Genomic DNA, 27,958 nt, shown 5'->3' with positions numbered 1-27,958 from the left:
ATTGTTTCTTACCTGATAAGCGGTGGCTGTGCCCACAAGTCCGTGGCGTGGCTTGATGCGCGGTATCTTCGCTGGCGCTTCCCAATCGTTGGGAGGCGCTAGATTCAATTCTGGCCTAAACTTCTTCGCACAAACCGGCTGATGACGCGCCAACTTCGCCTTGCCATTGTCTTCAAATCCACAGTTCGGACACTGATGATAGGGCAAAGGTTTAATCAAGCGCGCCTTGATGTTGTGCACCGCCTCCATGTGATAAACAATCTCGGTGGCATTGCGTATCTCAAATGTACAAAAGTTGCACTTGTACAGCACTCCATTCATATGCGGCGTCTCGTAATGATTGGCCATCGACAGCGCCGACTCCGACTTGAAATTGCAGAACTCGCAGCGTTTCATCGTGAACTTGAACGGAGCATTTTTCGTCTTGGACGCTTGCAGATTGCCGCTCAACGCATTGATGGCCATCTCAAAGTCCTTCGGGTCCCGTGAGAGTGATTTGCGCATCTTGCGCTTCTGTAATCGCAACAGATCCGCCTGCACATACTCCTGCACCAATCCAACGCCAATGTCCATGAAGAATTTGCCCAACGGACTCTCAAAGTAATTCTCCTGTCCCGGCTTCGCAGCCGTTGTCGATGGAACTCCTCCAGACGCGGCTAAAGCAGCGGCTGGCTTGATAGCGCCCTTAAGCGCAGTTAGATCATCGTTGGCCTCTTTGATCAGTACCTTGGTGCGCACACCCGACTCTGAATCATCGTCATCATCCTCATCGTCGTCCTCATCGGATTGCTCCGACCACGATTCATCATCGCCACGCTTCTTTTTCTTGTTATTCTTGTTTTGTGCATTCGCCTGATCGCCCTGACTCTGTTTGTCCTCCTTATTCTGTTCGGTCATCATGTCAAACTCATCCACCTTGTCGGCCACGGCCAGATCCTCGGCGGACAGCGCGTACGTTGTCTCAATCGACTTGATGATCTCACGAATGTTGTCATTGGGCGGCTTCTCATAGATGTAGGGCACAATAAACGATGGCGCCTCCAGCACAAACATGTCGTCCGTCAGGCCAGGCAATAGATTCGCATTGTTCGTCATGCTGGGAAGTCCAGCGGCCGTCAGCGACAATGTTGGCGGATTCAACTGCACCGTGGTGCCTCCTCCAGACATGCCGCCCGTTACACCCGACATGGGCACCAGCTTGGGCGGTGCACTGCCCAGATTGGTGGCCACACCAGTCACAGCATTCGTTATGGTCACCGGATAGACAGCAGCAGCGCCTCCAGCGCCCACTGTTGGTCCCGCTTCGTGTGGCATCAGTGAACGGGCATCCTTGATGGTCAATTGACCGAGGCCAATGCCACCCAAGGCACCACTCGCTGCCGCATTGAGCACGCCCATGGCCAGGCTGGATGGCGTCGAGCTGCGTTGTCGTTTGCTGCTCGGTTGCAGATCATCCATGTCGCTTTTGCGTTTGTTGAGCGCCGCCTGATCGCTGGGCGAACTGCTGGGCGGCGTATCATCCTCAATCACCACACAATCGTCGTCGTCGTCATCGTCATCGGGATGTTGAGCAGGCGGCGGTGGCGGTTGCGGCTGAGGTGTTGCCTTAACCTGAATAGCTGGCTTTTTGCTAGGCGGCGGAGGCGGTGCTGTTGTTGGGCCTGCTTCTGAATCCGAATCGGAGGCGATCAAGACCGCATCGTCAGAGGATTCAGCCTCGCTTGAAGCAGACGTCGTTGTTGTTGTTGTGGCTGGCTTTGCTGTGTTTGTTGCTGTAGATTGAGGATTCGCAGTTGCATTCACAGCTGGTGGCGCCTTTTTCTCAGTCGTTTCTGGCATTTCCTCGTCGCTGTCGTCATCATCCAAATTCACCACAGCTCCAGCATCTTCATCGGCGTTGTTGTTGCTGTTGCTTTTCGTTGCCTCCGCTGTGCTCGCCTGACCATTGGCTTTGACTTTAGCAGCATCAGCCTTGGGACTCTGATCAAAGCCATTTACAGATTTCTCCTTTGCCGCCTTCTTCTCGTCCATCTCGTCTTCTTCCGTTTGCATTGCTTCGGGCTCAGAGTCGGTTACGGTTTTTGCCGTGCCACTTTGTTGACTTGCCTCCTCCTCTTCTGCCTCAGCCTCATCCAGATCTTCAATGCTCTTTTTCTCCTCTTCCTCCTCCTCGGGCTCCTCTGCATTAGTTTGTGTGGCGGCACCCAAAGGATCTTCAGCATCACAACTGTTCTCGGCTGTGCTGCCAATCTTCTCATGCTCATCCTCAGCATCCTCATGATCACCATTGGTGGTCACTTCTTCCTCCTCCTCTGGCTCCTCCTCATCAGCTTCGCCATCCAATTTTGGCTCCTTACTGCTGCTGCCATTCTCTGTGGAGCTGGCGCTTGTGATTTGTGAATCGCCCTCCTCGATGTCATCCACATCCATGGATTCCGCAGCGGGTTTTGCAGCGACGCCATCCTCGTTGGCAGCCTTGCAATCATCGTTGCTGTTACTATTACTATCGAGTGGCAGCTTGGCAGTTATCACTGCAGCACTATCAACATCATCATCATCGTCTGACTTTGATGATTTCTGCTCCTTCTCAGATAGCAGTTCTTTTTGAGATTTGGAGTTCTTTTGTTCATCAGCATGCTGTGTCTCTCCTTCGCTCTTCTTGTCCTTTGCCTCCTTCTCGATCTCTGTCTCGTCGTCTGCCGTCGCTTCTGTTGTTGTTGTTTTGGCAAGTAGTTTTGTTGTGGGCTCGGCAACGCCCTCCGGCAAGGCGACGTCGACTTCAGTCATTTGTTGTTGTTTTCTTCTCGATTTGTATAGTTGTGGAATGTGCCTCTCTTGGTCGATAGATGTCGCTACTGCACTACTGTGCTTGTTGGAGCTCTCGTTGTTGTTGTTGTTGTTGTTGAGGATGCCTGCCCAAGAAAAGATCGATAATTTATATTGTATTAATCCGTTGTTGTAATTGGATGCCAATCGCAAATCGATAAATACTAAAGACGAGACTTTACAGCCGGGAAATATTTGGCACATAGAGAGAGGAGACGGAAAAGAAAACTAAAGCGTAAATAGCAACGAAAGAGCAGAGCAAAGAGAAATTGACAACAATAAAAAAAGCGCAAAACTTGCAGAAAAATAATCAGCGAGAGCATAACACAAATGTTGTATTAACAATTGCCAAAAACCCAAAAAAGCAAAGAAAATTCAAATCTAGGTGAATTAAGCAGACTTCCAACCCATAACCCCCTCTCCCCATCATCCACCTCCCTCCCACAAGCTAATAGCCAATAACTAGGGGCAGCAAAAAAAGAGTTAATTGAGACAAAATGGCTGCCATATTGGATTAAAACTAAAATACAATTTAATATGTATGTATGTATTTATGGTATATATGTATGTAACTATGTATGTATGTAATATTGCAAGGCAGCTATGTATACCAATTTAAGTATGTATGTAATTACATAAAAACGTCATTGCGCGCGGCATGTAACGTTGTATGTATGTATGTACATATGTATATATAACAACGTATGTATGTATCGTATATACAGTGTTGCATAAACAAACATACATACATACTTATATTGTTACATACATACATACAGACAGACAGACGAGCAGTTACCGAGCACACAGCAACTGCACGATTGACATACATACAGACACACACACACACAAACATACATATACTCACACCTACATACATACATACAAAGCGCACCAACAAAACGAGCACACACACACAGATACGTACGTATCTATATATACATATATAATTATATATGTATGTATGTAGATACAAACGGACACGCAGACGCTGGGACGGCCAAAGCGACAAACAGACGGACGGCCGGTGAGACAACGACGACGTTGGCTTTGGCTCTGCGGTGTTGGTTGTTGGCTGTGCTCTGCTGCTGCTGCTGTGGCTGTAGCTGGCGGCGGCGGCGTGGAGTGGAGTACGGGTGGGTACAGGAGCGTGTTTTGCGCTTGTGTATGTGTGTGTGTGTACGTTGATAGAGTGGTGTGCGCGCGTGTGTTTGCCTTTGTATGAGTGTGTGTGTCTTTATGACTGTTTGTGTGTGTGAACAATGTGATATTTTTCTTTTTAGCTAATGCAAATTCTAATTCAATTTCGAGCATTTTTGTACTATGTGCAGTAGCAAACAATAACAAACTCCTTTAGCAATTTATTAAAAACACCCACAAAAACAAAAACTTACAAATTACATTTTACGTCACACTTCAATTGGCAGTGGCAGGTTGCTGTTGCAGTTGTTGTTTTTGTTATTCCTCTTCTTGTGGCAATTAAAACCGATAACATATAAACAATAACAAAATAAAGGTAAAAATGATCTTTTTGCCAAACGCACAACAAATACTTTTTGTATTTCTTGATTTTTGTGGAGCACAGCACACAGAGAGAGCGAAAGAAAAAGAACGCTATGGCAAAGCGCGACAAACGGACGATAGACGGGGGCAACAACAAGGCAAACTGGAAATGGAAGCGGAAAAAAGCAAAAACGTCGCTCTCAACCAACACCAACCAAACACAGAGTTGCACGAACGGCAACAGCCGGGCGCTAGAGCTCAGGGTTGCATATCCGATTCAAAAGTTACGCGCGCATCCAAGTTATCGGACAATCGATAAACTTGTAATTAATATTTATAGCATTTTACAGCTGCCTGCAACTTGCAGGTGCCCCATGCGATTTTATTAAATCCACTTATTTAAAGTGTTTAATTGAATTGCTTATTAGTTTTTAACAGCAATGACGATCAGCAACAATTGGGAATTATTTTTCGGTATTTTGTTTTGTTGGCTTTGACAGAGCGCCAACATTGCAAACGTGCATGTGGCGCTCTATGCGAAGAGAGTGAGAAAGATAGAGAGAGCAGGAGCAGTGTTACGCTCAAAAATAGCGAATGGCAATGTGAAGCGAAAGCCAACCGTTGTCACTGTGGCGTGTATGGGTGTGTGTGTGTACGTGTGCTTGTTGGTGGGCCATTGCTGCCGTAGTATTGGAGCGCGCCCATGTGAATGGATGGATGGGAGTAAAAAAAAAACAAATTTGACAATTGTACGCGCGCCACGAACGAAATGAACAAAACAAAAATGAAACGGCATTGCTTCTGCTTTTGCTGCTTGCGTTGTCGTCGTCGGTGTCGTTGTCGCTGTTGCCGGCGTATTTGATGGATTTTTTTACGATGATGATGATATTAGGCATTTATTTGTATCTGCGCGACGCGCGAAAAATTTGAAAATAGCGCGCGCAAAAATCGCAGCAGCATTTCTTTGATAATGCCTTATTACTGGTTATGGTTAGTTACAAATCTCTAAACCAGGCCAATATTGAATGCTCCCCCACACACAGACACTAACACATACAAATATAGATACATACATATGTATGTATGTATATATATATTGTAAGCATAGGCAAAGCGACGATTGCCCCGTCGTCGTCTGTAAGTTTTAAAACTGTATACTCATCACGATACTTCTGCTGGCGCTGCTGATGCTTCTTCTTCTTTCCCAACTTATTTCAGATTACGCTGCTTGCCTCTCTGTCGCTCTCGCATGCTATGGGCCAATATACACACACATATACATATAGACATCCACATACAAACAGACGCGACATACAAACATACATAAGTATTTAGTATACATACATAAGTATATGTATGTATGTAAGCGTGTGCATATACGATGTTTGCAAGTATGCGTGCATGTATGAACGTCTGTGTGTCTGACAGTGAGCGTAAGTCTGTATGTGTGTGTGATTTGGTCTATATGCAAGTACAAATTTGAAAGTAACCCGCTTCTCACCCCCGTTGATCGGCAACTGGTAGAAGTCTGAATTCGCCTACCGCTCGCTTCTATTGTTGTTGTCGTTGCTGTTGTTGTTGTTGCCGTTGCTGCTGCTACGGGATTCATTAGGAGCCACAAACTATCGGAATAATAATATAATGGAACGATAACAAAAACTTTATGTTATACATACACGTGACCTTTTCTGTTTGCGTCGCCGTCTGTCGCGTCGGTTGTCAAGCAAATTTGGATACAACTTGAAAAGAACCTTGCGGATTTCTCTAGCAAATGCCAATTGAAATGTAATTTTCCGATTTTAAAATATTATTTGCTCAATATAATCTATAATCTATTTTGCAAATCACTTTTCTTCACATTAAATGATCTATTTTGCAACTATGCAATAATTTATGACAAGTCGCTTGAGATTTAAATGAGCGGGTTTAGATAAATCTTAAAAGAATCTTGTTGAAGGTAATTTTCTGTTTTACAAATATTTCGGGTTAATATCTATTTTGCACTGATAAACAAGAAAAGTTAATATTGAAGAAGAAGGCATCTCAAAAAGAACCTTGCTGATTTCTACACTAAAAGTCAAGTGAATCACTGAGAGGAAATTTGAATGTAATTTTCCAATAAACATTTCTTATCAATCTTATCTTATCTAATTTGCCATCAACTTCTAAATTTATCATTCTGAAAGATAAACTAAGTGTTAAAAGAACAATATATAAATATAAATCTATATTTAAATAAATGGATAAAATTGATTATCACGTACTAAATGTTAAAGGAAACAATTTAAAACACTAAAAGATGAAATACGGAAATAAGAAAACAAATTACTTTCACTCAAAATATACAGAAAGATAAAAAAGTATTATTTCGAATCTCAACAAGTGCACAAAAAATATCTTATCCTTCAACAAATATTACATAGTTTCATCTATGTAATGTATGGAAACAAGAAGAAAAATATGTCTTAACAATATTATAAATTTAGGGAAACACTTGCTAAAGGGTCCTTGACCTATATAAAGAGAAAGTGTACTCACTTTTAAATAATTTTTAGAACTACGCTAAAATTGAAACATATTTTTATGACAAATCAAACAGTTTCTGAAATCGGCAAATGCTCAATCTTGCGAGTATATAAGTAGACATATATATAAGTACGCATACATACATACAAACGCTATTCATATCCAATTTCGAAGTAAAAACATGACTATAGCCCCTATACTGAACTACATGTGTGTGTCTTAGTCATTTATCTAAGCTTAAACGCCTTTGATAATTTGAATACATTTAAATAAGCTGAAGAATTACAATATCCAATGGACATCACATTAATCACGATAATCAATATACTAGATATGTCGTAAATATTAGACACATACATATATACATATAACGCATATTATACGCAAAATTTAAGTGCGCAGTTTAGATTTCGAAATATACATACATATACAAATACGTTACTCTATGCATACATGTTATGTACACATGTGTGTGTAAAAAGTTGTAGCGCTCACCTAAACATGCACTGTGGGCAACCCATACAAAGGGGCTGCTTGTTGGGATGATATTATGGCAAACTCGAAAGGGGAATTCGAGTAATATAACGTTCTCTCTCTCTATATGTATGTATGTGTGGTGTCTGTGTTTAATCCTCGCCTGCTTCGGCGTCTTCTTCGTCCTCGTTGAATGACAATTTGCTGGAGCTGCTGCTGGCCTTGGACTTTTTGCTTTTATCAGATTTCTTGGACTTCGAGTTGGATTTATTATCTGACGTTGAAGCTTCAATCTCAAGTTTGGTCTGCTTAACGCGTTTCTTGAATACAATTGGTTGGTTTAAATCCGCGGGCTTTTCAGCTTCCTCTGCAATGCAAAAAATCAACAATTAGTCAAATAAATAAATAAGTCTTTATAATAAATCATATTTAAATTCAATTTTATTTTACATGTAATACTACAGTCAATACGTTTAATTGCAAATGCAGTTTCCTTTTTCAGTTACCGCCCCATAAAAGAAGAAGGATAAAAATAGCTCGAGGCGAGTATGCTTGACTGTGAAATACCCGTTAATCTATGCCAAATAATACAAGGCTTATTTTTAACCTTATAAGCAGAGCACATGATTTTTGCCCTATTTATTGTATACGTAAGTTCAAAGTCTAATTTCCGATCATTATGATATTCTTTCACTCTATATTATGTTTCTTGAAATAAGTTTCTTTATCTACAGTAATATATTATATGCTTAAGTAAGACAAGTTCTGCACTCCTATATTATCACTTAAATTATGAAATAAGAATAAGGAGTTCAACAATGAAAACTACCTCAACGGACACCTCTATAAACCGGACATGTATTCCATGGCGGTTGTTATTGTTTTTAAAGAAATTTTGTGTCTTTTTGGAGAACTCTTCCGGCGGGAGAAAATTATGAAAACTCTTCTCTATAAATTCGATTAAATAAATAATAAAATGGCCAGGAATATTAGAATCGAACTATGCTGTTGTAGACTTCTTTCTCAAATTATTGACTTAACAATTTCCAGAGTGCTTGATTTAATGACATTGGTCTTTGATAGTATATCAATAATTTAAGTTGATCATGAGTTTTCATTGTCCTATATAGTATCGAAACAGTTTGAAAATTCGCCTAACAATAATACCGTTTAACCCTCTTGGGCAGCGCGGGTATCAAAAGTACGCCCATTTGGGGCAACAACCGCCTGCTGCTGAGTTGCCACAAAATGAGATGGAAAAGATTTTACTCATTTCGCCTTAGTTTTTGCATACAGCTCACAGCACAGCACCCTCGACCCTCAACAGTTGCCCCTCCTCCTTCGTGCTTCATGCATTCCCCCCATCCCGAGAGAAAACTATACAGCTTTACAGCGTCTTGCAGTGCACCACCTTCGGTCGGACACAACGAAGGCGAGTAGAGCAGAGGAGACTGTGTGAGACACAGTGGACATGACAGTGGCCACCATCCCATGGCTCCCCTTGCACATCGCCTCTTGCCCACCACCCCTTTACTCCAACGCAACGCAGCCCATCCATCGTCGTATCGTCGTCAAGCCACTTTGCCGTGTTCTCTCTTTTGTTCGCCTGTTTCGTTCATCATTGTCTCTCCCGTTTTGCTGCTTCGTTCATTCTTTCACACGTTTTCACCCGATTTTCTGCGCGCGATTCTTCCTCTTCTTCTTCTGCTTTAGCAGCAGCAGCAGCAGCAACAACGACAGCAACAACAACAACAGCGGTGGCGGCGGGGCGATGACGATGACGACGATGGCAGCTGTTGTTGGTTTAGCGGCGGCAGCGACGGCGGCGGCTGTGGGTCGCCGTTATTCGTTAACTTCTCTTAGCCGGCTGCTTTAGCGTGCGCTCCGCTTTGGCTATGATTTTCATCACATGCTCCGCTTTAGCGGAGCCCCAATGAAAATGTCAGTGTGTATGCTTTGTGCCAGCCATCTGTGTGTGACTGACTGTATATGTGTGTGTGTTTGTGAGTCTGTCAATAAGTGAATTTGTGTGTGTGCATGAGGGTGCTCCGCTGGCAACGAGTGCCACACACTAATTGCAATAATCGAATCGAAGCCAAAGGAAAGGAATTGGCAGGCAAAGAACGTAAAAAGGAAGTTTGGGGAAGGGGGGCTGCCATGGAGACGCCAAAATGGGCGTTGCGGGCGTGGCAACTTCTCAAAAAAAAATTATATAGAACACTAATTTTCGAGGTTAGAATTGAAGTTAGCATGAGCACGAAATTTTCATTGAACAAATTGCATGTAAATGCAACATATTTTTTTCACACACCACAAAGACGCAGAAAATTGTGAAAAAAACGAAACGAACAAAAAATACGTTGCGAGCCCGCAAAAATTCAAAATATGGAACGCCGCGGTTTTTGTTATTTTTGTTGCAGTTGTTTGTTAGTTTTTTGTTGTTGCACTTTTAGCGTATTTGATTAGCGTTTTGTTTATGTTTCATTAAAATTTTCAAAATTCAATTGCGAAAATCACACACACACAGCCAATTGCACACGTACGCGAGCAAAAAAACGCACACATAGACGCGAAAACATACAAACATACATATGTACAATACATACATACAGTGTGTAGTGTTGTAGTATAGGGCAGCGCACAGAATGAAGAAGAAGCAGCAGCAGTAGCAGCAGCAGCGTGAAAGAAGCGTGGAAGCGACCGACGCTCGATTCTGACTCAACTGAACTGAAAGCCAAACTGCCACAGCCGATAACTACATCCTACCTACGCACACACCGACACGCATACACTCACACATACAAGCGCAAAACATACATGCATATAGACTGAACACTGCACGTATATATGTAGTGGTGTGTGTGCATACCTTTTGCTATACGCTGCTGCTCGAGGGCCACCTCGTCCGCCGTGAGATCCCCACGCGATAGCACCACAATTTGCGGCTTCTCGTCCTCGCGTTCCGGTCGCTCTTCACAAGAATTGTAGTCGTCGTCGTCGTTGTCGTCCTCGTCGAGTCTCTGTCGCTGTATTTTCAAATTGGAAGCTGAGCATGAGCGAAACACTTTGTTTTGAGCAGCTGCTACTGCTATTGCCTGCCGCAATAATATATATTTTACCTTTGTGTCGATGTTTGGCCCTTCTTTGTAGCCAATTTCCGCTTTAAGTTTGGCCAAAAAACTGGGTTCCTGTGGCTTTACGTAGGTAATATTGTTGCGCTTGGACATAGCAGAAAACAATGCACGAGCATTAAAAGTTGTTTGCGTTTCGTACGCCGCTTGCCGTTTTTACTTGCGATTTTCTTTCTATTTTGATTGCCGACGTTCACTTGTCATTTGTGTGTGTCTCATCTCACGGGCAGTGTTGCGAAACGCGCCGTTATCGTTACTGAAGAATGCAATAATAATAATGTGAGCACACAATTCAAAATAAAGTAGTTAACTGTTGGGAAAGCTTTTGTTAAATTTATGATTATTTTTTAAATGTTTAGTATACCTAAATATATTTATTTTGCTTATCGACTACTTATTTTTTGGTTAATCGTAAGTTTCTATCGATAAGAGTGGCATCGACTAACAGCTGATTTTGTAAACTGCCAATATTTGGCCGCCATCTTGACTTTAGAGTTGCATACAAATTTGAATTGTGTCTATTGTGAATGCATGAACTTTTTCTAGCGGTTACTTTTTGAATGTTGCCGCCATACTGGGGAATCTTGGATTGGGATCTGGATTATTATGCATCTGTTATAAGTTGTAGGTAATTAATTGGTATTGCAGCATTGTTTTTTTTTTTTAATTTAATTCAATATTCTTATAGTTTGTGTTTATTTAAAATAAGTTTATCTATTATTTAGCTAATATTTGGGAAAATATTTATTTAAATAGTATTCAAGCCTCAATCTTTATTATGTCATCCACAAAATTACTTATATAGCACACTTTCGAGAGCTCAGGATTAGTCCACTTTATTGAATTGGTTTCGTCGTTTGTGTCACTTGCAATTACATTGCATTCACCTTTGTTGGCAATGCATATTTTGTCGACTGGTTTCTCTGGTCAATCAGCTGCTGGAATTCCCAAAGCGAATCCCACACTGCTATGTGTGCAGTCAATTTGCAGAATTTCGCTGTCAAATCACCGCTTCGCTATCTACAGCGAATGCTTCTCCTCACATAAAAAAGGTGGGAGGACACATAAAGCTGTCGCATAACTTGCAAATTTTCCACTTCACCTGCAATTCGACGGCGCCCGGAACGAATTTGGATCAAAAACCGACAACCAAACAATACACAGTGGCATTCATCAACGTCCGCTGATGTCGCATGCAGCAACGGCTGCCACTTGCCCCCTGCTCCTTCCACTTCGCGGATACCCACTTTGGCAACATAATAAATCATCTGTAAATTGATTTCAAAACTTTAACGGAAGCAAACAAAAAAATGAGAAAGGGGAAAAAAACGAGAAGCGGAACACTCAAACATTATGAACTGCAGCACTCGGGATCATATGTTGCCTCCCCCTCAACAACAACAACAGCGAACAAAAAAAATTGGAGAACTTGGAGTGCAACAACAAATCGGCTGGATTTGTGCTGCATCCTGGCACGCGCTTAAATCTCACAAGCGTTCCCACAACGCGCTGTTCCCCAAACTAATATCAAATTGATAGCTTTTAAATTTGATTCCGCGTCTTATCACCAAAGCGGCAACTTTGACAGGCCCAAATGGAGTGTGCACACACACTCAGCTCCCTCTTCCTCTTCGTTTTCACTCTTCGTCCACGCCTTCGACATACATTTCTCCCTTGCTTCCTCCCCCAGTTAAGCTGTCTCGCTTTTTCTATCGTTTTCTCTATGTGTTGCATTAAAAATGAGCATCGCAGAACATTTTATGGGCTGCAGTGGCAGCAACTCTCGAGTGCAACATGGCGTATGCTGCTTTTTTTCCTTTCAATATACCCTTTATGTAATAATAGATAGAGTAGTTGAATATTTATTTCTAAATTAAATTTGACATCTTTAAAAAATGGATTTGTCACATTCAAAATGCATTATAATGTATATTAATTTATTTAATTCATCGTAAGCATCTTTAAAATTAAATAGGTATTAGTTAGTCGTTCAAATGAACAGTATAATCAGCATACTTCATTGCTGATTGCCCTGTTCAAGCTATTTTAAGACCAATCGAAGGAGTTGCTTGTAACAAACTTTATCAATAAAAAGTCGATGTTTATTGAACTTATTTAAATTGAAAATATATGCGAATCTATTTACGTATATAAATGCTGTACACAAGTATGTAATTCCTCTCAAATGTTTGTGTCACAATAAATGTTAATTAAGTAGCTGATAATATATACAAATATTTCATAATATTCTTGGACAAATACATAAATACATAATGGCGACCATTGTACACCCAATTTTTTCCTTTATATAATAGTTAAAACTTTTTTGTATTGCTTAATTTCTCCAAATAACTTAAATGTAAAATGTAGATTTTTGAATTTTGAACATTTATTGTATAGAATTCAATGCAAAAATGAGACTTTTAAATAATTTTCAACCATTTTAAGCCATTAAAAAAAAAATTAATTATTATATTATGTTTCTTTTATTGTAATATCTTAATTATTATTATTAATTTTGGGGTCTGAATTCTTGTTTTGTTATATTAATTCACGTCTACTTTCCCAAAAGTTTAAAAAGGTTATAAAGTTAATGTCTATTTGAATAAAGATTTATTAATTAATGCTGGAAAAAAAGAAATTTACATATGTATTTATAATATGTATTAAAAATGTACAGAGTATTGAGCAGTTCATCAGTTCAACAAAAAATAACTTCACTTCAGCCGAAGTCATTGTTATAGACGTTCTTATTTATTATGCAATAAATTGAATGGCAGTTGAATTGGCTGTAGGGTATTTGCTGGTCGTGCTAGTTTAATGTGAATAGCTACTCGAGTCGTTGTTGACATTTGTGTGCACATTTAAAACAAATCGAGTGGGCGAGTGGCAGTTGCTTTTACTTTTGTGGGTGAATGCTGGCGAGGATTTCGAGTGTTCGTCGCATGTAGAAGTCGGATGGCCTTGACTAAGCCGAGTTAAACGTGTTTAGTTTCATATCAGCTTATTGACAGCGGCTAAGCACGCACACACACTTACAGTCACACACACAGATAGTCTCCCTCACACACCCTTAAAATACATAGCCAAATCACAAGTTGCTTGAGGAAAATGTTATCACAAACTGCATCCGGCGGCGTCGCTGCTTCAGTCAGCATCGACGCTGCTGCTGCGTCGCCGTTGCTTCGTTGCACTTCGGCTGCTGCTGTTGCTGCGTTTCGGCTCGCTTCGCGTGTGTGTGCGGGAATCGGTTACAATTCAAAGTTTTTTCAGATGCTCGTCGGCATTTGGCGCGTGCAGTTGCGAATCGCGGCAAAACAGGCAACGACAAAATAAAATAAGACATTCAAAGTGAAGCGTAAACAACGAATTCGTAGATAAAAGCATATTCAAAAAATAAAATATACAGTTAGTTTTATCGAGTGTGTTTTTGTGATATTTTTGCGTGTTAAGTGCGTCGCACTTGCGCACTACAAATAACATTTCGAGTAATGTGCAGATAAAGTGGACAACATCACATGATCAAAGCAAACCAAGAGAAGTGAAACCTACTCCTCATAAAGTGTGTGGACTGACTATCTAGAAACTCTAGTAGTGGTGGGGCCTGGCCACAGCTATTTCCGCTTTGGGGCTTGATTATCGCGGCCTCCTCGACAACACTTTTGATTTCTTGAACGCAACAGTTTCAAGTGACGCTTTTGTTGGTTCGGTTCGTTTTACGGTTTCGGTTTCGTTTACGGTTTCAAGCAATTTGTATACCGAGGATGCGTTGGAAAGTTGGGCCACTCATCGTGCTGCTGCTGGTGGCCATTTGTCTGGTAGATGCCCAGTGGCAGCCATGTCCCAGCAGCTGCACTTGCTATGCGCGCACCGTGCGTTGCATGCGCGCTCGCCTCACAACCCTGCCGCCAGTGCCACGGGATACCCAAGTGCTGTAAGTACAACAAAAAGCGGGATTGCGGGCAGATTGCAGTTGGGATTGGGAAGAAAGTGAGTTGGGAAGTGGTTTGCGGTGGCATTCTTCGTTTACATGCATAAATCATAGCAAGTTTTTGGCTTTTGGCAAATCCATAAATTAGTTTTTAATGTGCTCGCCGGCAGAGCAAACGATAGACAAGCGGAGATACAACGGAGTAGTCACACAGCAGGCAGCTGGAAAGATGGACAGACGAACTATATGCAGAATAATAGACAGGAAGACAAACAGACTGTAGACAGACTTACTTTTACAGTGAAATCTCTATTGGTCGCTCCAACTTTGGTGTTCGCTCAATAGAGTTTTCAGATATTTCTTATCAACAATGTATTTTTTTATACTATGGGCCGATTTTTCAATCTCCCCATAAAATGATCTACAGCTATTGTCTAAATAATATTATTATTATATCCATCGAAATTCAAATTTTCAAAGTACCCATAAATTTTTGTAAATTCATTATAAATATAGTCTATTTTTTTCAATGTTTTTATAATATACACACATTACTTTAGTCTCTAACTTAAGAAACAAGAAAGAAAGCTGTAGTCATTACGACTGTAATAGACCCTTTACTTTTAAATCTGTCTAATTATCTAAACTACTTCAAATTGGGGCTCGTTGGCGAGCTTTATGTCATTGGAGATGTTTTCTTTTGCCCGTTACGCACATAGCGAATCGTTATTCGCGATTTCGACAACCTTAAAACACACCTATTACTTATTACTTATGTTTAATAATTAAGCGTACGCGTTCGTTCAAAAGTTAAATACGTATAAAAATAAAACAAAGTGAGCGAAGCAAAACAAAATGTTATCCCGACGTATCAGCTATGGAAAGTTTCACTCTAGATGGACATATGGACAGAAGAACTGAAAGCAGAGGGATGCACTAAAGGCAGACTGGCAGACAGATAGACAGACAATTGAAATGCAGGCGAACAGACGGACAGTCAGATGGACAGATAGACAGACGAACAGTCAGACAGAAAAGCTATAGACAGACAACATATAGATGGGGATATAGACAGGAGGAGAAGCACTGCAACCAGACAAAAAGTCAGACAGTATATAGAATATGAGTGCGGGGGCGTTTGCAGTTAGCAGCGTTAATTTGATGTCTCTTCCTCACCCCCGCCCACGACCACGCCTCGTCTGTCTGTTTCTCTGTCTGTCTGTCTGCTGCATGCTGCGTGTTGACTCAATTAAACGATGTCTAACTGTGGCAGCAACGCGGGAATTTGTATATTTATCACTTCGCATCACATCGCAACAGCGATTTGTATGCATGCGAAATGCGAGTAGTGCCCCCGCTTTCCTCATCCCGCTCCCCCAATCTGCTCCAGCTGCTGCTCATCGCATTCACTGACGCTGCATTTATTTCCAAATGTCAGCACTTTTCGCATGAAATTCGGCTAAAGTTTTGAGCAAGGGGAAATGTTGGGGTTTGGGTTGGGATTCTTTGCTTTGCATGCAACTTGGTAAATGTTTGTGGAACATATGCATATTTATGCGATAGGCCGCGCAACGCCTGAAGGATGCCGCGCAAGAAGGATTTGTGGATTTATGGTAGAGAGAGGGGGCGACAGAGAGAGGAGCAAGAGAATTCAATTCAATTTGCGGCCTGAGTTGAGGAAGGTTGTGGCTGCCATGTGAAGAAGCGTGCGAGGCGCGTGACGGGCGTGGCAACTAAATGATCGGCATTTATTTAGATTGAGTTGAGCTGAGCTGAGAAATGCAGCGAAATTGAGTTGGAACTTTTGGCAAATTGTGAAATAAATCGAAATTAATTTCCCTAGATATGCATTCGAAATTGCAGCACTAATTGCTTTTTCATTTTGTATTTAATTATAAATAGTTTCGATTTTGAAGACTGATATAAAGAAAACTGTCTTACTATATGAAAATACCAATTTCAATACAATACAATAAATTATTTTTTTAATTTAAAGAGTATTTTTTACTATTCACAATGTTGAGCTTAAATAGGCAGCCATTTTCTTAAAAGAAACTGCAGCGCTGCCAACTTAACTAACTTAATGTATAAAATAGTTAGTCTGCATTTTTGAAAAGGTGGCAACGCTGTGTTGCATAGTTTCACATTTTAACTGTAGTTGCGGTAAACTGCAATTTAATTAAAGTAATTGAGAATTAACAAGCTTATATAAATATTGACTTTAAGTAATTGTTATTTTAGATAAATGGTTTTGTTATGTGAGCTGAGTATTTACATTACACGAGTTTAGTCAGTTGTAATTTATTATTGCATTTTTGGCTATTTTCGTATCAATTAATTGTGTATTTTTCGGGCATTTCGGTTGAATGGTTGAAGCATTTGCAATTCGCCCACAAGCTGGCAACTTTTATATGCCAATCAATCTTAATATCAGATAAGGTGTGTCATGCATTATTTATCTTGTTTATTTTGCCCTCCTGTAAAAAATAACTAAATAACAATTGAAATTGCAGGCATAGCACACACACACACACACACACACATGTTAGTTTTGGAACAAACACACACACACAAAGAGAGAGAATTGCATTTCAAAGTTAGATTCGCATTTCGCTTTTAATTTATTTTGTGGCACTTTTAATTAATTTGTTACATTTGCAGTTTAGTCTAAAGCTGTCGAAAACTTTTTTGTTTAGCTAAATGGCAAATGTGGCACATAAAACACAAAAATGCTCACAGTTCTCTCTCTTGAGTTTAGCCCATATAATACGACATATATGTATGTGTGAGCTATATATGTATGAGAGTATGAGTATTTTTGAATTTGTTTCCGTTTGTCGTCTCGTTATTTTTATGAAAACTCGGCATTCAACATTCAACACATGTCCATAAAGCTGCCGGCAGCCAAAAATGAAATAATACGGCACAAAAATGCAATTCCCCTTGACCAAGCAGATGCTTTTGGAAGGCACAAGCACAAACACAGTACCTCACATATATACACATAGAACACACACACTCTAACGTATATACTCAGGTCATGATCTTTCTAGCAGTGTCGACTATTTTATATACCTAAACTTGGTCTTAGTTGAAAGGTGGTTTAGATGATAGTTTGTGCTTTCAAAAAAAGTTTGATTTATTTTTTAAGTATACCAAAATATTACTAAATATACTAGAATATGCAGGCAATATTATACTTACTATATAACATAATATTATATACTAGTTACTACTTAATATACTGGAATATCAAGGTAATATTATACTTAATGATTATCACCATCCTTGTATCATTTACTATTAAATAACAATATTTAACACAATAATAACGTATACTTGGTACGATTGATTCTCAATTAAAAGAACTATAAAACAAGTTATAAAAATAGATTCTTAAATTTACATTTGTGAATCATAATTTTTAAAGTATTCAAATTAAATTACAAAATTTCATGACTTCAGTAATATGTTTTATTAACTTCCCTTTCAAGATTCAAGTTTCTTTATTCTGGTTGCCATAATTTTATATGAATGATACTTATTCAACGGAAAAATTTTAATTTAATATCTCACGTTAGCATTTTATTAAGTATAATAAACTTTGATATTTTTATTTAATGAAGATTGTTGTTATCTTTTAAAAATAATAATTTATATTTTTAAATTACTATCATCTAAATTAACTCAAGGTATTTCAAGTCGTGTATTCCAGAACATTTTGCGTTCTTTCATCTGTTTGACTTAATTTTGTTAATGGCACAGATTTGTTTACAGTTTTGGCTCATGTGACTTTGGGTGTTTCTTTAGCTTCACATATGTGAATGAATGTGTGTGAGTGTGTGTATAAATTTGTATAGTATGTGATGAAAAGGCGAATAATCATGACTGTGAGTCTGTATAGTAGATTATAGCAGGCAAAGAGGGAACAAACAGGGGCACACAGAAATCCAGAGAAAAATAAAAACAGAGAGAAAGAGAGAAAAGTCAACGCACAGATGGCAAATGCAAAAAGTCAGTATTTTTGAGCTGGACACTGGAAATATGAAATGTGGGCCATGCATATGATAAACTACATACTATAAGTCAAACTGACATTCGATAGAGAAAATAAAAGTGAACGGGCGGATACCCTAAAATGTAGAATTCAAAAATATTCAATTATTTATTTATTTTTCATTATTAAAATACATTATAGATAAAATGTTTTAGTAGGTGACACTCTATTAAAAATATTCAAATAATTCGTCCAATTTTCAATTATAAATAAATAAAAAAAAATTTCGAGAAAATTCTTACTTAGACTTTAAAATTTAGAAAGTAAAAAGCTTATAGATATTTGATTTTGAATGCAATATTTAAAAATAGATTTAAAACATTTAAGCTAATAAAAAATACACATAAAGTTTTTGCCAAATTTTCTATTGTGTTTACAGAGTAGATAGAATATGAAGACTGTTTTAGCCAAATATATATTTAGCCATAAAAAATTAATATCTGTCTTCATCAAAGATGTTTCCTTATTTTCCTTAGCAATGTATAATATTTGCTGTTGTTTTATTCTATAGTATAAATAAAATGTATTTTACCATTGATCATACGGTAAAACTAATTTTTGTTTGTCATAAAAATGTTTTCGTTTATTTAGATATAAAGAACAAATTTAGAAGAACTTCTACTCTTCAAATTTCCATACAGGGTATAAAAATAACACATTTAACATAGTTAAGTTATTTTTTTCTTTTAATATAATTTGTAATTCTTTCGTAAACTTTAGCTTTGTGCTGTCTAAACTTTGGCGTGGAAAATGCCAAGGCCTATGCCATACAAATTTGTTGCTATTCAAATTGTCCATGCATCAACCTGCAGTAGAACTCTGCCACACAACCGTTGCAAGCAAGTCATGCATCACACACACACACACACACACACACATACAGACAAACGCAAGAGGCAAGTTCAAATGTTGCTGTGAATACAAAAGCGCAAACATTTTGACTTTTTGCTTGGCGCGTATTTAAACTTGCAACTAAATGCAAGGCAAACTCGAAGCGTGTGTGCAACATACGGGAAACGTTGCTGCCGCTGTTGCCTCCAGCATCATTCATCTTCCACGCCCACACACAGAGAGCGTGCCACATGTCGTTGGGGGCATGAACTTAAACTGAGACTGAGACTAAAGCCTGCTCTGCTTTTTTGCTACTCTCGCTAAATAAATGCACTTGATTTCATTTCATGATGATGCATTTTAGCTGGAACCGTGCATATATGCTTTATATACCATATGTACACAGATTGTGTATATAGTATATTATATATTCTATATATAAAGGTAGCTTAGAGCTGGAGCTTAGTGGTTCTTCTGGGTCTAAGGCATTTGGTTTGTCATTATGTGGGAAAACTGAAACTGAAGCTGCTGCATTTTGTGGCACTTTTGCATGCCACATAAAATGCAGATGGGGCAGGCACATGAGCTAAATATGATACGGTCTTCACTCTGATTATATATACTACACATATAAGTATATACTATAGTCTTTATGGTTTCTGCTCTGCTCTGCTTTTCTGCTTCTGCTCGCATCTCATGTTGTTTTCGCTGTGTGATATCAAAACAAAAGTCGCCACACGTTGCACACACGCTCGGCATATTAAAAAGTTTGATTAGTGCCCAGCTGAGTGAGTGCCGCCCCCACCTCCCCCCTCTTCCTCTTTGTCTCTCTCAGTTTGCTGGACAATGTTGAGACACGCCCACAATTTTGCAGCATATTTTGCTGTGTTCGAGCAAAACTATTTCACTGGCAAAAATACTTCGTTCCCTCTGCTCCACTTCCCTTCGTATTTACCCCCCCTTGTGTGCTCATATATTACGAAGCATTTATGCGTGAGAAATGCCTTGTTCATGCTTGTTCCTAGCTGCCTGCTGCTGCTCCTGTCTGGCCTTCCTGCCTGCACAAAATGTTGTATGTTATTATTAAATATGCATAAATTTCCTTTTTGCCGAGTGCCATTGTTGTTGTCGTTGTCGTTGTTGTTGTTGATGCTTTTTGCAGTTTTGCATTTACATTTGCTGTTTATTTGGCCGTGCAAATATTGAAAATGTTATCCAAAAAAAAAAGCTACCTCCCCGCCACTTGCCTCACGTGTTGACAGTTCACAGCGACATGTTGGAACTTGTTAAATGCAACTGAGAATGCACCGTGAGTGAGGTTAGGTATGCAACAAAGTGAGGTTAGGGTATGCTTCTATATGTGTGTGTGGGTGTGTTGTAATGCATATCATATGTTGCATGTGATATCCTTGTAGACCATTATTAAGCTGTGAAATACGAGAGAGCAAGGTGATTCATCCATCCATCTATCTATCGCTTGTTAAAATTGAATGTCATCAATATGAACCATGAGAACGAAAAACATATTATATACAACAGTTTGCTTGTACTTTATTTTATTCATCGTGCAAGGACGAAACAAAGCGGGAAAATCATAAATTTCGTTGACAAGTTTCCGCTCGTGTTACGGGCAAAAACAAACTGCAGATTTGAAGTGGATAAATGGAGCTAAAGTGAATGAAGAAATGGGGAAGACGGATTAACTGCATTTACATGAATACTTAATAATAATAATGCAAAAACAAAACGAAATGCAATTCATGCAAAATAATTGGCTTTACGAGATTTACGATTATGATAACACTGATGTTAATACTGAGTCTAATCATTTTGCGTTTGCAACTACTAATAAGCATATAGTAAAGACTAAGAATAATGTGAATGAAGTTTATAGAGTTATGCTTAATGCTTATGTAAAAAATAATGAGATTATTAATGCGAATGCAAGTAACAAGGATTCAAAAGTAAAAGTAAAAGTTAATGTGAACTGCAAATACTAATTTTATTATATTTCTCCCTAACAATGATAATGCCAATGCTAATGTAATTTTAATGTGTATGTAATGCTTATGATTATTTTTAATTATTTAATTATTTCTTAAGTCAAGAACCTGTATAACTTAATAAGTACCTTCTTATGAAGAGTTTAATATAATTTCGACTGAAATGTTAGCTATTTTCTCCAAAATGATATTAATGAAATTAGCAATACTTAATTCAATGCGTAAAGAATATACACCTTAAATTTTTAATGTTAATATCAATGTCAAAACAAGTGTTTATATTATTTAGCTAATTGCAAAAGTCTAATTTATTGGAGATGCATTATTATTTTATTCTGATTCATTATTAATGCTTACTCTAATGTAAATATCAATGAATGTAAGGCCGATTGCATAAAAAAATTTATTATTGATGCAAATTTTGCTTTTCTTTTGGATCTCATTTGATTTGTATGCCTTTTTAAAACTATTGATGCAAAAGTTGGGATACTTTCAATTAATGAAATGACCAATGTTAAGCACAAAGGCATTTATCGTAATCGCTTTGTCAACTCGACAATGAAACATTTAATATCAACTCTTATTCAAGCAGAAAATTTCACTTAGCCTTTCTTTTATAGAGCATTGCAATTTTCGCATAATTTTCACACACATTTCGATGAGTTTTTCATGTATGATATACGATATGGTTCATGACTTTTGTTATTACATCCCACGTTGGAATTTCTCTTCAGCCATTTTCCCTCCCTTGCGTATGAGCTCAGGTCTGACTTTTCAATTGTTGGAAATTCACATTTGCATAAAAACGAAATAAAATTGTTGCTTTTCAATAAATGCACGTGAGTGCGTGGCTGCCTGTGTCTGTGTGAGTGTGTGTAAAGGATGTGTTTGTGGTTGGATTTAAGTACGTGTACGTGTGTGAGTGTGTGTGTGTGTTTGCTGACCACTTGGTAGTTCGAACAATGCAGCAACTGCCACTCAATTTGTAATATTATTTGTAATTATGCAAATGAGGCTGGCATCCAAGCCAGGCCAGAAATAAAATTGAAAATGTGCCACAAAATTAGTTAAAGTGGGGCATGCCACACGCAGCTCAGCCGCAGTCGCAGCCGCAGCCACAGCAGCAACACCACCAATCAGTCTTCCAAACAGAGAGAGAGAGAGTGAGAAAACTTATCTGTGATGAGACTCTTTCGCTTCAATCGCATGGTATGCATTTTAAATTCAGTCGAAAGTGTTGCAACTTGCAGCGTTGCCAGTGGCAGCAAGGAGGCAGCCTGCCAAGCGTTTCACTTTGACATAGAAAAATCTGCTATTGATTTCGCCTCGAAGCAGCAGCAACAGCAGCAGCAGCAGGAGCAGATGAAGTAACGAATCCAGTTTTTGTTTCTCTGTGTTTTCTCTCGTCACGCCGAGCAATTTGCATTTAAAGTTTTTTTTGCTTCTTTGCTTTAATGCTGCAAACAAAAGTGGAACGCCCTTCTTCCCCCTCTCAGCCCAGCCACACCCTCAAGCTTTGTCATTTCGCATGCTCGTTAGTGCGCAGAGCAGAGAATGCAAAGTAGTTGCTGCTGAGATAGTGCACAGTGCAAAGCAGCAAGCAACTCACAAACACATGCCACAATTTATAAGCAGAGTTACTATTTTTGTAGCAGTCAACAGGGTAACAAGCGGCGAAGGGGGGAAAAGACAAGCCGAACATGTCAAAGTGGAGCAATCGGCATGAGCCGGACCAGGCGAGGAGGCAGCAACTGGTCAAGCATAAGAAACAAGCAGCCCATAAGTATGCTATGGCAACAGACAGACAGATGGAGAAACAGACAAAGCAGAAGGGAGAGAAGGAGAAAGAGAGCAATTGGAGCTGGAGAGTTGAAGAGCAAAACGTTTGTAGCCAAAGCAAATGTGCGGCAATTGCAGCTGCTGCTGCTGCATCTGAAGAGTTGCACCGAGATGCCATCACGGCGCAGGTAAAGTCAACAGCAGGCAGCCAGGCATCCAGGCAGGCAGAAGGAAAATTGGAGGAGGCAGACAGAGCTGCCTCAGTGAACCGTAGAGCAAAAATGCGCTGCTCGTCGAGGCGGCAAACTAAGTAACTAAGCCAAAGTGGCGCACCACGTAGCCGGCATTCCATGTTGAAATGTGATAGACAGACGCATAATAATGTTAATGTAGCAGCTCCTGGCAGCTGCCAAACGAAACGATTGCTGCGTGGTCACTGTACGAATACAGAGAAGATAGAGAAGCGAATAGCAATCTCCGATAGCTGACCAGCTGCTGGTTCAATGCTGAGTTTTAGTTTTCAGCCAACTAACACACGGCGTATACGTCATATTATTAACGAGTTTTTTATGTGCGCCAAACCACATTACTTTAAGAGGGAGAGCGGGGGCGGGGGGCAGCACTGCACTGATAATGTGCTTAGCACTCGCTGACTAAGATTAAGTATCCGCCTGTGCACAAAGTTTATGGCTCAAATGGAATGTGGCAACATTGTGGAAATTTATACGGCAAATCAAATCAATGGAAAATATTGAGAACGAGTTCCTTAAAGCAGCTACTGCACATGGGAACTCTTTAAGAGTAGAACTTCAACTTTAATCGTAAATTGTATTCAACACAATTGGATTAAGATTTCTGTTTGAGATGTCCTTTTAATTGATGTCAAATTACGAACAACACATTCATAAAGTGTTCGTCGCCTGAGGCAAAAATGCTTTTGTAGAGCAAAATTCCATTGTGCGCAATTAAATTTTGTCGATTGCAAATATTTATTGGTATTTATAGCAACTTCATAAATTTCCAGAGCAAACATTTTATGGCTTAAAACGAACAAGTGACAATTATTTAGAATTATGTTTATCGTTTTCAGAAAATATAAATAATAAACTGATTTAGCACACGATTGGATATTTCATGTTTAAGTAAAAGCATTCTTAAACTGTCAATTAATCTCAAAGGAGAGATGGAAAGAGAACAGAGAATATGTTAAAAAAGAAACAAAAAAAAAACAGCTTTTAAAGTATGTTTTATTATGCAAATTTATGTTTACTCTCAAAATATTTTATGATTGGCTAAAGCTGGTTAAATGTCAGAGAAGGACAATATTTATTGTCGACATATTTCATCTGCTTTAATCTTAATTATCAAATATCTAGAGACATATATTTAGTAAATTAGGATTGGCTAAATCTCAATTAAACATTGCTTATTCCTGAGAATTTTACTTCATTTATTATCGGCTAATCTGTATACATTACAGAACACTTGATTAAGTTATAGTTATGCACTTCTCAATATTTAAAATTAGTGATAATTACATACTACGCAACACTTCAAAAAAAAGCAAATATAGATAATACAAGGAGTATTTATTATTTGCAGCGTAAAAAAATAAAACTACTAGAATAAATAAAAGTGAATACCCACCTACTACAAACAGTTAAACATCATTGAATACAATAGAACATGTTGCTATTTATTTTAAAAGTTACAATTTAATAGCGTTTTAAGTAATAAGCTTAAACACCGGATGAAAACACTTTAAGTAATGTTCAGGATCAACTTGAGACAAAGAGCTTTCAAAGAACACTCATGGCACACACATACACACGCAAAGGGAGTTCCTGTCTCTCTCTCTCTCTCCCTGTCGATTCACTTTGGAAAGTGTCCAGCAGCAGTTGCGTCGAAGTGTAAACGATAAACGCAGCTCCTTTTGGCCACTGACCATGACCAGCGCAACAACAACAATAACAGCAACGAAAACATTGAGGAATAAAGACAACAACAACAAGAGGAACGAAGAATGAGGAACAAGAAGCCGAAGAAGAGACCCAGCGTAACTACAACTCACATCAACAAGAAATTCCTGTCCTTTCACACGGAATTGATATGTCGTCGTGGTCGAGCACGTCGCCCTGCCACATGCTCCATTGTTGCACTTATCTGTGTTGTCGCTGTGGCTACGCATAAGTGGCCATAGTGCCCATTGTAGTTTCCCCCTATTTCACCCATTTCACCCATTTTCCCTCCATTTGCGTGGGGCGTAAATTGTTATTTTCAGTAATTATGTCCAATAAGCGACGAAGCGTGAAGGGAAATGTGGCAAGCGAGGTGCATGCAGCGGAAGACAGGAAGAGGGATGCAGAGGGAGGCTGCCATTGAGCTCCTGGCGCTGCTGACGTTGCATGGAAAACGTTGTCGTTAATGTTGCCGTTATGTAAGCTAACCCAGTTTTAGCGGCGACATGGCATTTCCTTCCTGAATGCCTCAACGCACGCCCCCGCAACCTCGCCTCCGCCTCCGCCTCCGCCTCCGCTCTCTGCAAACTACAAGAGCTTGTGCGATAAATGCACCACTACGAAATTATAGAGCTGCAAATAAAAGCGGAGAAAAAAATCTAAAACGAAAAAGAAAAGAAAATTGTGGCCCGGCTTCAATTGACTTGAGGTTAGAACGAAGCATTGAGGTTACGCTTTGGGGGCACAAATGGGAACAGGAACAGGTTGGAGGGTCAAGACAAGAGTTGAGCAGGCAACGGTTTTTATTTTATTATTATTTATTAATTTGTACTAAGTGTATTTTTTGTAGTCTCATTATTATTTAATATGGTTTTCTGCTACTTATTTGACAAGTTATACATTAAATAGAAACAAAAATTCCAATTATTTAACTTAAGCATTAAATATTTTAGAAATATGTAAAAATTAACAATACAATTAAGCTTGTTATACTGTTAAATTTTACATATTTTTAGACTATTTCTTTATTATTGGAATTTAATCACAAATACATAGAATTTACTTTTCAAGAGAAATATTTTACTGCGTGGATTCTATACTAAGCAGATTGTATAATTCTGATTTCATACAACCATATTTTGAGTAAGTTCTTGATCAACTTATTGACAGATTGACTAGTTATACTTTAAACAAATAATAGGAATATTTATAGCAATAGAAAATATAAAGATTAAAGGAACATAAACGGTTATCTAAACTAGTGCTCACCAAGCAAGATTCTCCCCGCAGCTGCACCTGAAAATTCAGTGCTAACATTTTTGCAGCGAACTTTTTTGATGCCTACTTTTTGGGGCCTGCCAGCTGAAGCCTGACAGCGAACTTAATAAAGGAAAAAAGAACAGTGGAAGAAGCGAAAACCAGTCGAGCAAGCTCTTTCAAAACAGACTATGTGTGTTTCCTGTTCCCTTCTCTAACTTTTCCTCTTGAGGTTGTCGAACATTGCATTGCTCTTATCGCTGGCGGCTCAGCGCCACTTTTCTGTTTTCTTAGCTGCCAATTTTTTTCTTTCTTTTTCGTTTTTCTGGCCCTTGCAATTGCCATCGACATTTCCACAGGTGTAAATGTCTACACACACAAAAGCATGTGTGTGTGTGTGGCACTAAGCTGCTTCTGTAGTGGCCAAGAGCAACTGTTTGGGCAACTCCTCCATAGTTTAAGCGACGCCCAAGCACAGATCTCGTTGTATTTTTTGGTTATAATTTTCACGTTTGCAAGCGCCACACGTGTCTCTCCATATGTATGTGTGTGTGTGTGTTGTATTTTTGTTGAAATAAAATTTATTTAAACTTTCGTCTCGTATTTTTGGCAATTTTCTCCCTCCTTTTTTTTTAGTATTATTTGTGCTGTAGTGTAACGTGTGAAATTCAATTATATGGCAGGATTTATATGTCGAACATGGCGTCGTTTGCAGTTTCGAGTTGCAGTCAGCTGAAATTTTATTTGAAGAGCCAAAAAAAATACACATTCACCCACACACACAAATATTACAGACACATATTATATATATGAGTGCATGCATAAAAATAATATGAAAATGCTGCGAAATCAGCGCGCTATTCAATTGGAAACTGTTTAATATGCGTATAAAAGGCGAATATTATGCTCAGCTTTTATTATAAAATTGTTTTCATTTTTTTCCCATCCCTTTTTCTCTCTCTCTCCGTCTCTCTTACTTGCTCTCACTCTCTCCCTTGAGTAGTTTGTGATTGCATATTTGAAACGAGTTTTAAATTCATGGCCGACAATCTGTGAGTGGATAATTAAAGTGCAGCTTAGCAGCTGAATTAAGCTTTGGCCAGAGATTCCTCTTTCACTCAATTGAAATGTTTTTAATTTGGAAAATGTCAAATGGTTTCAAGCTGTCAATTAAGCATTTTAATGCACAAAAAATGGAGATGTTTCTCTACATTTTTCAGGTGCTTAAGTAATGTTTCGGGATGAAAGATATTTATATAAAAACTAAAATTATTAAACACAAATTTACTTGACTTAAAAGGACAACTAAGTAAATAATTAAATATATAAAGGCATAAATGAAAAAAAAATAAAAAATGTCACTCATTATTTTCAACAATTTGATCAAAGAATAAAAAAGCAATTTAACAAATTTTACTCTTTAATTACAATCAATCAATAATATCAATCAAATTCGATAATTTACTTTACAATGAAATGGTTGATTTCTCTTGTTGCTTCCTTCTCTTTGCCCGCAACATTAAAATATAATTGCATTTAAACTGAGGTTAAGCCAAATTATCGTTAATCTATTGCAATTATAAAAGAAGATAAGAATATTAAATACTTCTTCAATAGATTATAGAATTTCAATACATTTTTAATAACTATTTTTTTGGCTTTAAAAAGCTAAAGGAATTAAA

At 38.7% G+C, this 27,958-nt stretch overlaps 3 protein-coding genes across 5 annotated transcripts in view; 1 reads left to right on the top strand and 2 right to left on the bottom strand.

Annotated features, from left to right (window-relative positions):
* LOC132792361 (uncharacterized) overlaps positions 1-27,958 on the bottom strand; it is a 104,842-nt gene that overhangs the window by 2,470 nt on the left and 74,414 nt on the right. Inside the window, exons 1-2 of one of the 3 annotated variants that reach the window (XM_060801701.1) lie at positions 7,351-7,484; positions 13-2,912 (exon numbers count right to left, since the gene is read on the bottom strand). In XM_060801701.1, coding sequence (XP_060657684.1) covers positions 13-2,787 — 2,775 coding nt within the window. In that variant the 5' untranslated portion in view covers positions 2,788-2,912; positions 7,351-7,484. Of the gene's footprint in view, positions 1-12; positions 2,913-4,220; positions 4,479-7,350; positions 7,485-27,958 lie in introns of those variants that run through there. The other 2 variants (XM_060801700.1, XM_060801702.1) reach the window with 2 other exon arrangements.
* Positions 7,482-10,656, bottom strand: LOC132792365 (uncharacterized protein KIAA1143 homolog). The gene is made up of 3 exons (XM_060801707.1): positions 10,449-10,656; positions 10,199-10,355; positions 7,482-7,696 (listed from the first exon to the last, which is right to left on the bottom strand). Exons 1-3 carry the CDS (start codon positions 10,554-10,556, stop codon positions 7,482-7,484), a joined length of 480 nt encoding a protein of 159 aa, XP_060657690.1. The 5' UTR covers positions 10,557-10,656.
* LOC132788454 (peroxidasin) overlaps positions 13,748-27,958 on the top strand; it is a 40,055-nt gene continuing 25,844 nt past the window's right edge. Inside the window, 1 exon segment of the mRNA XM_060795884.1 lies at positions 13,748-14,394. Coding sequence (XP_060651867.1) covers positions 14,225-14,394 — 170 coding nt within the window. The 5' untranslated portion in view covers positions 13,748-14,224.

The sequence above is a fragment of the Drosophila nasuta genome, chromosome 3, assembly GCF_023558535.2.
Source record: "Drosophila nasuta strain 15112-1781.00 chromosome 3, ASM2355853v1, whole genome shotgun sequence".
NCBI classification, from domain to species: Eukaryota; Metazoa; Arthropoda; class Insecta; order Diptera; family Drosophilidae; genus Drosophila; species Drosophila nasuta.
The sequence above is the reverse complement of the archived record's forward strand: the minus strand, read 5'-3'. Positions and strand labels throughout refer to the sequence as shown.